The sequence below is a fragment of the Pygoscelis adeliae genome, unplaced genomic scaffold (assembly GCF_000699105.1).
Source record: "Pygoscelis adeliae isolate BGI_AS28 unplaced genomic scaffold, ASM69910v1 Scaffold183, whole genome shotgun sequence".
NCBI lineage: Eukaryota > Metazoa > Chordata > Aves > Sphenisciformes > Spheniscidae > Pygoscelis > Pygoscelis adeliae.
In genome coordinates this window covers 160,551-172,406 of record NW_008824536.1, presented here as the reverse complement: position 1 = coordinate 172,406, position 11,856 = coordinate 160,551, and the positions used below count along the sequence as shown (strand labels likewise).

Below are 11,856 nucleotides of genomic sequence, written 5' to 3'. Positions count from 1 at the left end.
AAAGAGTGACTTCCACCAAGACTAATCCTTACTCAACAAAGAGAACTTACTATTTACTGCCATACATTCCAACTATAAACTGTAGCTGTTCATTTATCAATCATTGTCTGTAGTCATCTTTATGCTGATAATTACTAGCATTTTATTTTCTGCTAATGCAAAAAGTAGTCATAAGCTTTGGTAATATACTCTCTGGATGATGCACATCTATCATGAGGTCAACAAAAGGCTGAGCCATAACAAATAGTGGTATTGGTTATCATGGATGAAATGCAGTATCAGGACGATTTATGGATGGCAGATTGTAAATACTGCTGCCCGTGTTAGATGGAATATTCTACTCCTCATCTGGCTCCATCTCTTGGGAGTTTTAGTGACACATTAAGGACATTTGCATATGTTAAAAGAAAAATAATCCACTTCCTGGAGATATGATCATTACCCTCACATTAAAAGATAGTAACGCTCTCTTAAATTTCAGGAAGAAGTAGGTGCCTCATGGTTTGCATTGTTCGAAAAACAAAATATATACTAATTGAAAACAAAACAAAATCCTAAATGTAGAGTGCTACATTTGTCTTTATTGAAATACCTCCTATAGTTTCAGCTCACTTCTTCAGTTAGCCATGATATTTCTGAACTCCGATCTTATACACCAGGATACAAGTTCAATAACCATTTTCTCTTTCCATCTTCCAAGTTGTTTATGAAAATACTGAACAGTACTACATCAAAGAAACTTGTTTGTGAGTCTCCCTCTCTCTTTATATTGCCATCTATATGGCAATATATGAGAAATAAGTACACTCGGAAATTTTTTTAGCCTGCTTGTATCTCTTTTATCTAGATCATATAATCTAGAAAATATTATATGAGCTAAAAGCCTTATTTAAGTCAATACGTGATGTGTGCTGCTTCTGTGCCATGCACAAATATATTCCCCATCACAAAAGAAAACAATTGATTTGACGTGATTTACTTTTGATAAATCTGTGCTGACTTTTGCTCATCTCTACTCACAAACTGCCTACAAAGGGTTTGTTTGTTTTGATATCTTTCTGACAGTTAAACTTACCTATAATCCTTAGTCTGTTCTGCTACTAAAAAAAAAAGAAGACTAAATATTACCTTAATAAGTTCTGGAAGACTATCACTGAAAGGATAGCATAAGGTCGCTCCAACCATTTTCCAAATACTACAAGATGAATTTTCTAGTTTGGCTATATCTAGCTTAACTAAGCACTTTCTAAATGGTTTGTTCTTTATTGTAACTTGAGGTCTTACCATTTTTCAACTGCTGTTAGCTGCATACAGTGGAGTTTTTTAGTGAAAACTAAAGAAAAAAAGTAACTAAAATTTCCCTTTTCAAAACCTCTCATAAGAATGAAAATTTAAACGCTTGCTGTAAGTATGATCAAAGTCTAAGAGATCTTGTGAGATTACTGTACTTAATATTGGGATCAATGTATAAATTGTATGCATTTAATTGTAAATTCCTTAAAAAAAAAAAGCTCCTTATGAAGATCGCCTCTTATAGAATATATATATATGTATTCCTAGAAGATGAGGCTGATTATTGCTGTGGTCTCCAGATGCTTCTTTAATATAAATAATTAATAATTTACCTTAGGCAAAGAGGATGGTAGCTGAGATGTGATATATGGAAAAATTGGAGGTTAAATGTTCAAAATGGCAAGATACGAATAGCTTAGTCAAAGCAGCAAATGACTTCCCTGTTAGACTGTAAATTTGGGTACTGAAACTGTTTCAGAGAAACAGGGTACGTGCATTCTGAAAGACTTTTGAATCTTTTCCTAAATTGAATTATAGGTCTCAGTAACATGCAGACATTTTCCAATACATCAAATAAGCAAAACTGGTGTCAGTGTTACTGCATTTGCAAATGGCAAGTGTTACAACAATAGCACATCTAACACTGCTCTTTCTGAATATTTTCACAACCGTGAATTTATCCAAATTTATTGAAGTTTCCCACTAATAGTATAAGAGCACAGTCTAACTCAATATTATTCTTGAAGAGTTTTAATCATAACTTACCTGTGTGTCTGCATTTAAAACTTTGATTCTCTGTGTGGAGATGAACAGATCCACTTCAGTCAAGGCCTGGGAATCTCCCTCTGAAGTCTAAAAGACAGATGCTTTATTACAAGGGGAATTTTAATTTCCTCTTTAGAATGACAAATTCACTGATAGCTTTAAGCATAATGTGATGTGAGGCAATCACACTGTTAAACCACTACAAAGACGGCTATTCAAAGGTTTCTCTAAATACATGCAAAGAACGCATTTATTGCATAGAAAGAGTGAAGCATACTCTGATTTTGTGGGTAAGAGTGACTTTTTGGAGCCCGTGGGACTGACAGCTCAAGTACTAAAATTCTCTATTTATAGCCAGAACAGGAGAAAGAGTATGGCTGTTTCTTCCCCACTGTCTCATTGATGCACTTCAGTACTTGAGGTACCGGAATTGAGAAAGTAGGAGAACTGACAAAGTGACTTACTCCCCATCAGCTGCTTAGCTCTTGCCATCTTCAGTGAGCTCACCAAAAGAAGTGCAAGCTAGTGCTCAGTACTGTGGTGGGTTTTAGGGTTTTTTTAGATTTTTAGTTTAGTTTCTTTCTAGACAATAAAGAACTGAGCGCCGAACTAATATTTCTCTCATATCACAGAGAGCCATCGGCTGACTTTTAGACCTCAACTTCTGAGCACTGCTCACTAGGGAAACGGTTCCATATCCCACTAGAAAACATGGTCACAGAGCAAGAGGGATTACAGTGTAAAGCCCCATGGCTTCCTAAGTGTGAGTCCTGGCTCTGCCCATGTGAGAAAACAGGAGAGAAAGTGGCAAAGCAGCTGCTGCCTGTCACTGAAGCATCATCCAAGAGCTTATGTAATACTCTTGAGTTCCAGCAGGAACCTATTTATTTCTCCAGGCTACTTGTCCACAGCGCACTATTGCAACTGGTATTTAGCAGCACCCATGTTAGCAGCCTCAGAATAAAATGGCCACAGACTGTATCACCCTGTGCTAAAGGCAGGCATCAGTCTCCAGGTCAGAGACTGGTTCTTTGATGAAACAGTGCAAGGGAGAATGATGTATTTGCTGCTCTCTTCTGTAGTTATAAAGGCTTAGCTATGCCTATAATTCATTCAGATTAATTTTATTTGAATTAAGTCTCATCCAGCAAAATACAAAGCAAGCACATACTTTGGCACAGATTACTTGCCTTGCTTTCATCCAAGACCATCAAAAAGAACAAGATTAATTTTAGTGATATTTTCGTCAACTGTATTGAGTTAAGTGAAGTACAGTTTTTAGCTGAGTGAAATGTCTCCTGTATGAATTGTTCCAGGTACTACCTGGTAAATTTATTTTATTTGTTTTAAAATATTGACAGTATTTTAATAAATATACAGTAAGTCACAGGCACATGAAATACATCTTACTGCTTTGGTTAGTAAAATAAAAATAAGCATTACATTAAAAAAAAAATCTCCTGGATAACATTGGCTTTATATCTGGACTAAACAAATCACAGGCATTCAACAGAAGAAGAGCAGCAGACAGGCACTCCAGCAAATGAACAATGAGGAAAATGAGTTCATTTTATTCCACCCAGTGTTCTACTACTTAACAAAGAAGAAACCAAAATGACAACTTTATGAGGACCCGTAATGAAAGACACAACACTCCATGGAGAACAAGTACAATAAAAATGTAAGTAAACATTCACATTCAAGAAAAACAGTTTACACACCGCTTTTTTCTTGATTTTAGCCGCCTTTTGCATCCTCTGAGGAGTAGCATAAAAAAAGAATGCAGACAGATGTACACACAAAAAGAGAAAAGACAGTGTGGGAAGTCAGGGAAAGCTTTTGACTATGAATCCAGACTGTTAAAAATTAAAAATTTGGGGGCAGTGGGAGAAGGATGTGCAAGAGAGAAAGATTTGTGTATATCTTATGCAGTTCTCAAGCATAATTGGATTTAATGGCATTATGCATGTTGTTGATTGATTAAAAAAAAAATGGTTCCAAAGAGTGTTGTCTGTTAACAGCTGCTCATAACATTTATCCTGCTAAATATACAGCAGTCTAAAATGACAGTACATGCACTATTTTAAACTCAAGGTTTTCTATCAATATTAATCATACGTCTACATGTAATTGTTGAACAAAATGTAACTCCACCTCTCTTCCATGACTATCTAAAGTAGTCAAGTATCCCTGAGAAATTAGGATTGCTATTAATACACAAAACAATTTTTAGGGAGCTAATTGCAATAACAATTACTTACTGCTTGAGACATCACAATATGCTAAACAGAAATTCAAAGGTTTGGAAAGTTTAAAGAACTGGACCTTTCTTGCCTTCCATCTGTGTCTAAATGCCAAATCAATCATCAATCATGACAGTCTCTTGCTAAGTAAATGATTTTCCCGAACTGTTTCCTTCAAAAACATGCAGTTTTGCATGTTTCAAAAACATTGCAGTTACCAATTAAATATTATATTGACTAAGCACATAATTTTTCTATTAGCATTTAAATCTACCTCTTTCTAACCATGCGTTTACTTAGATGAGGTATTTACAGCAGATCCACAAAAAATTGTAAAAATCTCCTACTTGATTATTAACCAAAAAAAGCATTTTTTTTACACAGCTATATGAAGCAGTCTATGCTATGTTATTTACACAGAAATTGTTCACTGTAAGTAACAGCAAATCCAAACACAATAGTAATGAATCTTCTTGTCCTAAAAAAGTAATAGGAAAATTCGATATATTGAGAGTAATCTTCGCAATTTGTAGTAAGTTAAAGGAATTAATGACGTAAGAGGAAAACCACAGTCAAACAAATATCCTGTGCTTTGCCATTAGAATATTTCCTAATTGCAATCTGAAATTTGTCTTTAACACTTGAATTCTTCATACAGCTTCCAAACAATTTTGAATAGATTCTGGAATAATTTATATTTTGTTCCTCAGAGATGCTGTACGTATTTTCATAACAAGCACTGGAAACTAGTGGTATTTACAGGATTAGATCTATACTCACGTAAGTGCACTTCAGAATAGGTTTGAAGCTGCAGATCCTGTACTGTTTAGAGATGAACTGTCAAAGGACCAGAGAGTATTCTACAAACCGTAAAAAACCCCTACCTTAACACGGCTCACTGCCTCTTGGGCCTGCATCATTCTTATGTTTTTGGAAGGGTTGCGCTCAGAGAGCAGCTGTGTAGAGCCCAGGTAATTGGCTGCAAAGATGATTCCATCAATGAGGTCTTCAGGTTCACAAGGTCCTGGAACTGACATGAGACATTTATAGTTACTGCCTTTCAAAAGAGGGTAGAGAGATGAGAAATTGAATAAAGGATATTGAGGCTTGAACAACCTTTTCAATACCTTTTCTAATATGAAACAGGTGAAGAAATCCAGTGAAAAATAAATGATGTTTTTCCCTGTAATCATTTCCCAAAACACCACATTAACCGAACATACAGTATTTAAAACATTGCATAATGGTTTAATTGTGGAATTCTAGAGGAAAAATCACTGGTAAATTTTTGCTGTGCCACACTGATAAATACATTGGAATTATTTGCAAGTTTCAGAAATGCTGATAGGTTCCTTTATCATAACTTTCTTACTGTTCATATGTATGACTGTTACAGTGCATGACCTGAACTTCTGCTTGCATACAGATTTACGTTTCCACATTTTTTTGAGAAGGTTGTAGAAGTACACGGTCCCCAAACATTAGCTCTGGCAAAAATACTGATGAACAATGGGCACAAAGGTATACTTTGCTTCAGCAAAGTCCACCATGAAACTTAACAGTTAAGAAAGTTTAGGAAACAAGAAAAGTAGGCATCTTGATGCAGTTTAGTTGTGTGTAAGGCCTGAATTCAGAGTCTGATAGAAATACGGTTCCCAGGCTGGTACAGATTGTATAAACTGAGAGCTGGAGAATCATGCTTCAGCATGGGAGTTCAATAAAATGTTCACAGTCTCGTCAATGGCATCTGCACAACAGGTCATACAGCCTTTTCCTTTGAAAGCAGGGAAGTCACAGAAGGTAGTTATGGAAAAGGAGCACATGGAAAGAGTATGAAAAATTTCATGTTAAAAAAGAGAGGAAAATAGTGGAACTTGAAAACATCTTGATATTTTTTAAATTTTAGCCTTCATTCAACAAAATGCCTTTGCATACACTTAGTATTAATTACATAGTGATTTTGGTGAGATTCTAATGTTAACTTGTATTTTGCAAGTTGTTTCTTTCCAAGGATGAAAAAGAGCGGGCAGGGACAACAGAATAAAGGATAGTATTTATATCATACTGGGACTATGCTCATCATTCTCTTTATTCGGCTGTTAAGCTTTACATCTAGCTTGATTAGATCAACAGTAAAGAACAGTCATTCCAGAGTTTGGCTGAAATCTCTCGACAGTGAATATCTTCTGTTCCTCAACAGTTTTATACAAGAAATTTGCTTTGAGCTGCATCAACTTGCCAAGCTGCTAACACATTTTTTTTAAGTACATCAATCTCATGTGTGAGGAGAAAAATGACACTGAAGGGAGATGCTAATTTAAAAAAAAGTTTTCTTGTACAGTGCATTAGTTCAATTTATTTATAATCAATTGAATGTGGAAGATTAATATGTGGAGAAAGAAAAATATACAGCATGAATGCTGGTGAAATTTACTGAAACAGTGGTTTGCACATATATCTTTTAGTGGGCATTCCTATTCCTTGTTTTCCCATTCTAATTTAGAAGAAGTCTTCCAACAGAAAATAAACTTGATTAAGAAGTGACTTTCTTCTTCAAGCAATGCTGCTGACACCTATACTTCCATGCAGACCTCACATTCACCTGCGGGAAATGTCAACCCCCAGCAAAAAACCCAGAGTCTTTGTAATTCAGTAATCAAAGTATATAAGCACATATAAATATTTATACCAGTCCTGCACTCTTCAGAGAACCGATATTAACTAACAATGCTCACACAAAATGGAGCTACTTGTTTTGCTAGCAAACACCGTAGTTTCAAGCTTCGAAAGGATAATTATATACCACAGGAGGACACATTTTGCTTTAGATCACATCCGTACAAATCCAGTAATGGTTTGGATCTTCATTATAACTCATTTTACTCATTAACTCCTAACTCCATTTACTGTATCTCTGTTCCTCTTTGCTTACATCTTTGCACCATTACATTTTTCAGCAGATGGATGATGTATTTTATATGGTACCTCTTCTGATGATATTATTCATACGTCTATTCAGGCCTAAAATTTAGTCTCATACATCTACTTCTTTCAGCATGCAATAAAATATTAATGTTGGATCATATTGACATCTTGTTTCAAGGGTAGCAAAGAGGGAAATTAATTAAAGATGTGAATTTAATGTTAAGTTAGCAAAACTTCATTAGATACCTGCATCAACACGCTCATTCAAAATTAAAGTGTCTTTAATTTTGTTTTCCTTCATTCACTTCAGGCTAAGTAAATCAGGCTAAATTGAATCAAGGTTGCTTTAACTCTGAAATACGCTTACCCACATAATATTTAAATCAGTTTAACTAACCTCCTTTAGTAGTTAATTTAGATTAATTTTCTCAAAATATTTTGTCTGTCTGAACACAAGTAAAATTGCAATTCTTGGTACAAATTCTAATACAGTCATTACTACATCAAGCAAAGACCAAAATTCTAAGAGTCTGCGGGATTTGTCAACAAAAAAAGTTGTGCTGGTTATTTAAAACATACCAGTCCTTTAATCTACTTCCTTTCCATCCCAAAAGCTCTGGCTGAACTCAGGAAAGCTTGTTTTCTCCTCAATTACTTTCAAGAATGCAGAATTTGGCCCACTTCTGGTTATATCGGGACTGGTTATATACTTGATTTCCAAGTCACTGATAAGCTATGTCAAAGGCACTTTCCTTCCAAAGACATGTTTAGAGATCTATTTTTATGTATACACTGCTAGCATCTCCGAGCATGAAACAGTAAACCCCACCATATCTTAGGGGTCTGTGAAATTAATGTGTTACAAAGGAAACAACAAATTCTTCTCATGTCTTGGCTGTTTGGTGACAGCAATGGTGTTTTTAACTAATTTGTCTGAAAAACTTCTTGCACATGGAAATAACCTAGAATTTTAAGCAATTTTATTATCCTAATTTTATTTAGTTGGATTCTTTAAAGACTGGGGTTTTTTTGGTTGGATATGGTTTCATCACCTCTTCATAGCATTAGAAAGTGATTTTTTGCAGAATCATTATACTAGCAACAAATTCTGCAACATCATGTATAAAACAACAGCATGTATAAAATGCTTATAGCAATAGCTAATACAGACACCCCAGCCCCCCCAAAAAAGGCACGTTGGGCAGAAAACATTTCCAACATACATTTCCCATCATGAAGGCAATGTAAGCAATTGTCAGGTAAAATAAGACATCTGTTGGAAGGATGGAATGGTATTGAAAATTGCCAGGGTCAAATTGGGTTACCCGAGTGTTTTCTTCCCTTATCTCTGACTGCTTTAAATAATATAAAAATGCAGACTTGGCTGAGGTCCCAGCTCATCAGAGCACTTAAGCATGCCCTTGACTGTAAGCATGTGTAAGGCTTACTGATAAGGAAGGAAAGAAAGAAATAGATTTGAAACTTTAAGATAAATTTGGTGTGAACAAAGATTGGAATTTTATATTGAGTATCGGTGCTTAAATATTAGATAACTGTTTCTGAAAAATCTAACTAAATTTCTACACTATCTTATCAATGCAATAGAGATTACCTGGTTTTCTGCTGATCTATTAATGCCACAAGTATAAACATTTCTAGACTAAGTAGAAAAGGTCTAAACATTTCTAAGTTAATTTATCTGTTGTTTTCACAAAATAAGAAAAAGAATACTCATTCAATAATTTAGCATAACTGAATTTAATAATCTGTTAGGAACATATTCTTATGTTTATCTAAAATCGTGTGTAAACCAAGGATTCAGACAGTATTTAGAGACCGCGCTCAGAGCACAAAAGCACTTTCAACTTCCTGGTGAGAACCATCATATTCCATGAAGTCACTGAGACCTTAGGGTGCGTGGCACTGCAGCAGATTTTGCATAAGGAGTAAATGGACACAGAGCATATGTCACCTTGCAGAATGCCTATCTACAAGTTCCATATTTTGGCTGATTTCTTTACTTCATTGTGGTTGTGACTGTGGAAGGGAATGAGATTTATGGTGATAGGACAAATATAGATAGCAAAAAAGCCAGAACCCCTGAACATGGAACTAATTACCACTACAAGCATGTAGTGGTACTACTACTGAAACAATTATAATAGCAAAAGGACACATTTCCAATATTTTTTGCTGCCTGTTATCTAATTTGTTTATACGTCCACATGGCATATGAAAAATATTATGTATTCATAGAGATATAGATATAGCTACTGTAGTTAAGGAGTTGTGCTGAAAGTTAAGTGCCTGAATAGCTGAATATGAATATAACCAGAATATGGTTTTGGTATTGCTGTCAAAGCTCAGGGAAGAACAGGGAGTGTTAGCTGGCAGAATCTTTTCTTATGTGCAGTAGGGTCCTGTTCCTTTTGGGACTCTACATACAAATTAATAATAAAAACTGTGTTTTTCTTTGAATTCAGAGAGCAGTCATGTTCGCTATCATAAGCTCCTAGTGAGCTACATATTTATTTGTATTAGACAATGCCATATAATACCTGCAATAGAAAAAGCGTAATAGATAGCTTATCCTCACATACTGTGTGACTATAGAAAAAATTCAGAGAAAGCAAAATGATTGAACTAAAAAAAAAAGTATTATACTATCTAAAAGAGTATACTGACCCCTTTCCAACAGAGTAGTGAGCTGATTGATAAGAAAAAAAAAGACATAACCTTTTTATCCCAATAAAATTAAAATGTGCAGTTGTATCTGCAAGCATTGTGAGGGGTGAATTTTCTAGTCTGTATTAAAGCTCTACTCATGCTGGCCTCCCTTTATAGTTGTCCACTATACAATCAGCAGACGCTTATTACAAAGTATCAGCTTGCTTTCTTGTCTCTGCCACCTTTGGGGAATACATTTAATTTACCTCTAGTTAGGGCCTGTTAGCCAGTACATGCCAAGTGTTATGTATAATTTCCTTCAGATGTCAATCTGCGTAAAAGCGGCAATCTTTGAACTTTCCATTTGCTCTAGCTCTTCAAGAAAATGACTAAAACAGAAGTTGCTAGTCAAGCTGATGAGATCAGGGAATAGAAGAAAAATGTGTTGAACATTCTAATATTATTCTAAATTGCAGTAAGTTTTCTCTGAGTTGGGAATGGCATTAGAAATCAAGTTTTTAACATTCATTTATGGTTTCCATTGTGTGGAAAATTGTGTTCATGGCAGATCTAAGGGGTCAGATTCTTAGAAGTTTCCTACTGTCTTTTCTCACTTTACAGTGTAGACATTTCCTTTGCAGGAAGAGCTGTATGCATTTTCCCCATACAAAGTTCTTCAGCTTTCTGTGAATCACAGAATGATAATGTTTTTCAGTATAATCCCATTTTACCTCTGTCCACCTTCTTGTGTTAATAAATTGACTTATTTTTCCCCAAACAAAAAATACATAATAGCAGTGCAAAGGAGATTGAAGAAACACATGAAAGCATGGTTCTCCTAAACAGAGGATTGGATTACCAATTTTTTGTCAGATCAGGAGAACCTTTCTGTTTGTGCTGACAACTGAGATTCCCAGAGTGCAATAACGGGCATCACATCAAAGTGATACAAGGGCTGCTCTGAACAGTTAAATGACTCCTTCCTCTGCACAAGGCCATGAAGAACAGGGTGCTCTTATACCTTCATAAATCTCCACCCTGCTGGGGCCTACTGTTACCACCTTTTTTACCCCCTTCCAGATTTGTAGCTATCTCCATCTTCACCTTAATCCTTCTGAGAGCTCTATCTGCTCCTCCTTTTTATCACCACCAGGCTCCGATTGCCACGGGGGGAATGAAAATGTTAAATACTTCAATACTCAAAACTTTTCAGGTGTATTCTCTTGGGTTTGACTGGTTTTTAAAACTGTGATCTTTAAAATATATTAAAGCATTTGCTTCCATTTTATCCTACTTTAACTATGGATGATGTAAAACTTACCATCAACAAAACTTGGAAATGAAGACACTTTCTTTGTCTGTTGAGAAATAAAAATGGTGTAATTGTAACAAAATTATTTTCACAAACTGAAGTGAATTCATATTAAACAGCTGACCATTGTTTACAAAAAATCAAATTTCTATGTATAACTTCTGCATAGCCACTATTTAGCTGCAGGAATTAAGCAGTCCTTTGGTTTCAAAGACTGACATTTGGCGGGGGGGTGGTGAAACACATTACATGACAGTAATTAACCCAACCTAACTGTTACATAGTGCTGTTTACCTAGAATCTCAAAGCATTTTAAGCAGATCCCACCATACAAAAAAATAAGGGAGAGTGGGGGGAACAACATGAAAACAACCTAGGAAGTCAGCTGTCAAATGAGCAATACAAACCAGCAATTCCCAGTCTAGTAGTTTGTCCACTAGATCACACTGCCTATTAATGATATCCCAAATTTCCAATTAAGAACATTTAACAATATTTTACAAAGCACGATTCTGGGTCAGTGAATAAAAAGAACTGTCTCTGCATAGTACGTAGCATTACACTTAATCTCAGCAGGAGCCACAACAGTGCTCTTTTTATGCTACTGCCTCTATTCTCAATAAACAAGATATAGTCCTTCCATTTGCTTGC

At 35.4% G+C, this 11,856-nt stretch overlaps 1 protein-coding gene across 2 annotated transcripts in view; it reads right to left on the bottom strand.

Moving 5' to 3' along the window:
* APBA2 (amyloid beta (A4) precursor protein-binding, family A, member 2) overlaps positions 1-11,856 on the bottom strand; it is a 46,614-nt gene that overhangs the window by 21,736 nt on the left and 13,022 nt on the right. Inside the window, exons 3-6 of one of the 2 annotated variants that reach the window (XM_009321562.1) lie at positions 11,215-11,251; positions 5,186-5,331; positions 3,780-3,815; positions 2,059-2,145 (exon numbers count right to left, since the gene is read on the bottom strand). In XM_009321562.1, the coding sequence (XP_009319837.1) occupies positions 2,059-2,145; positions 3,780-3,815; positions 5,186-5,331; positions 11,215-11,251 (306 nt within the window). The remainder of the gene's footprint in view (positions 1-2,058; positions 2,146-3,779; positions 3,816-5,185; positions 5,332-11,214; positions 11,252-11,856) is intronic. The other variant, XM_009321563.1, reaches the window with a different exon arrangement.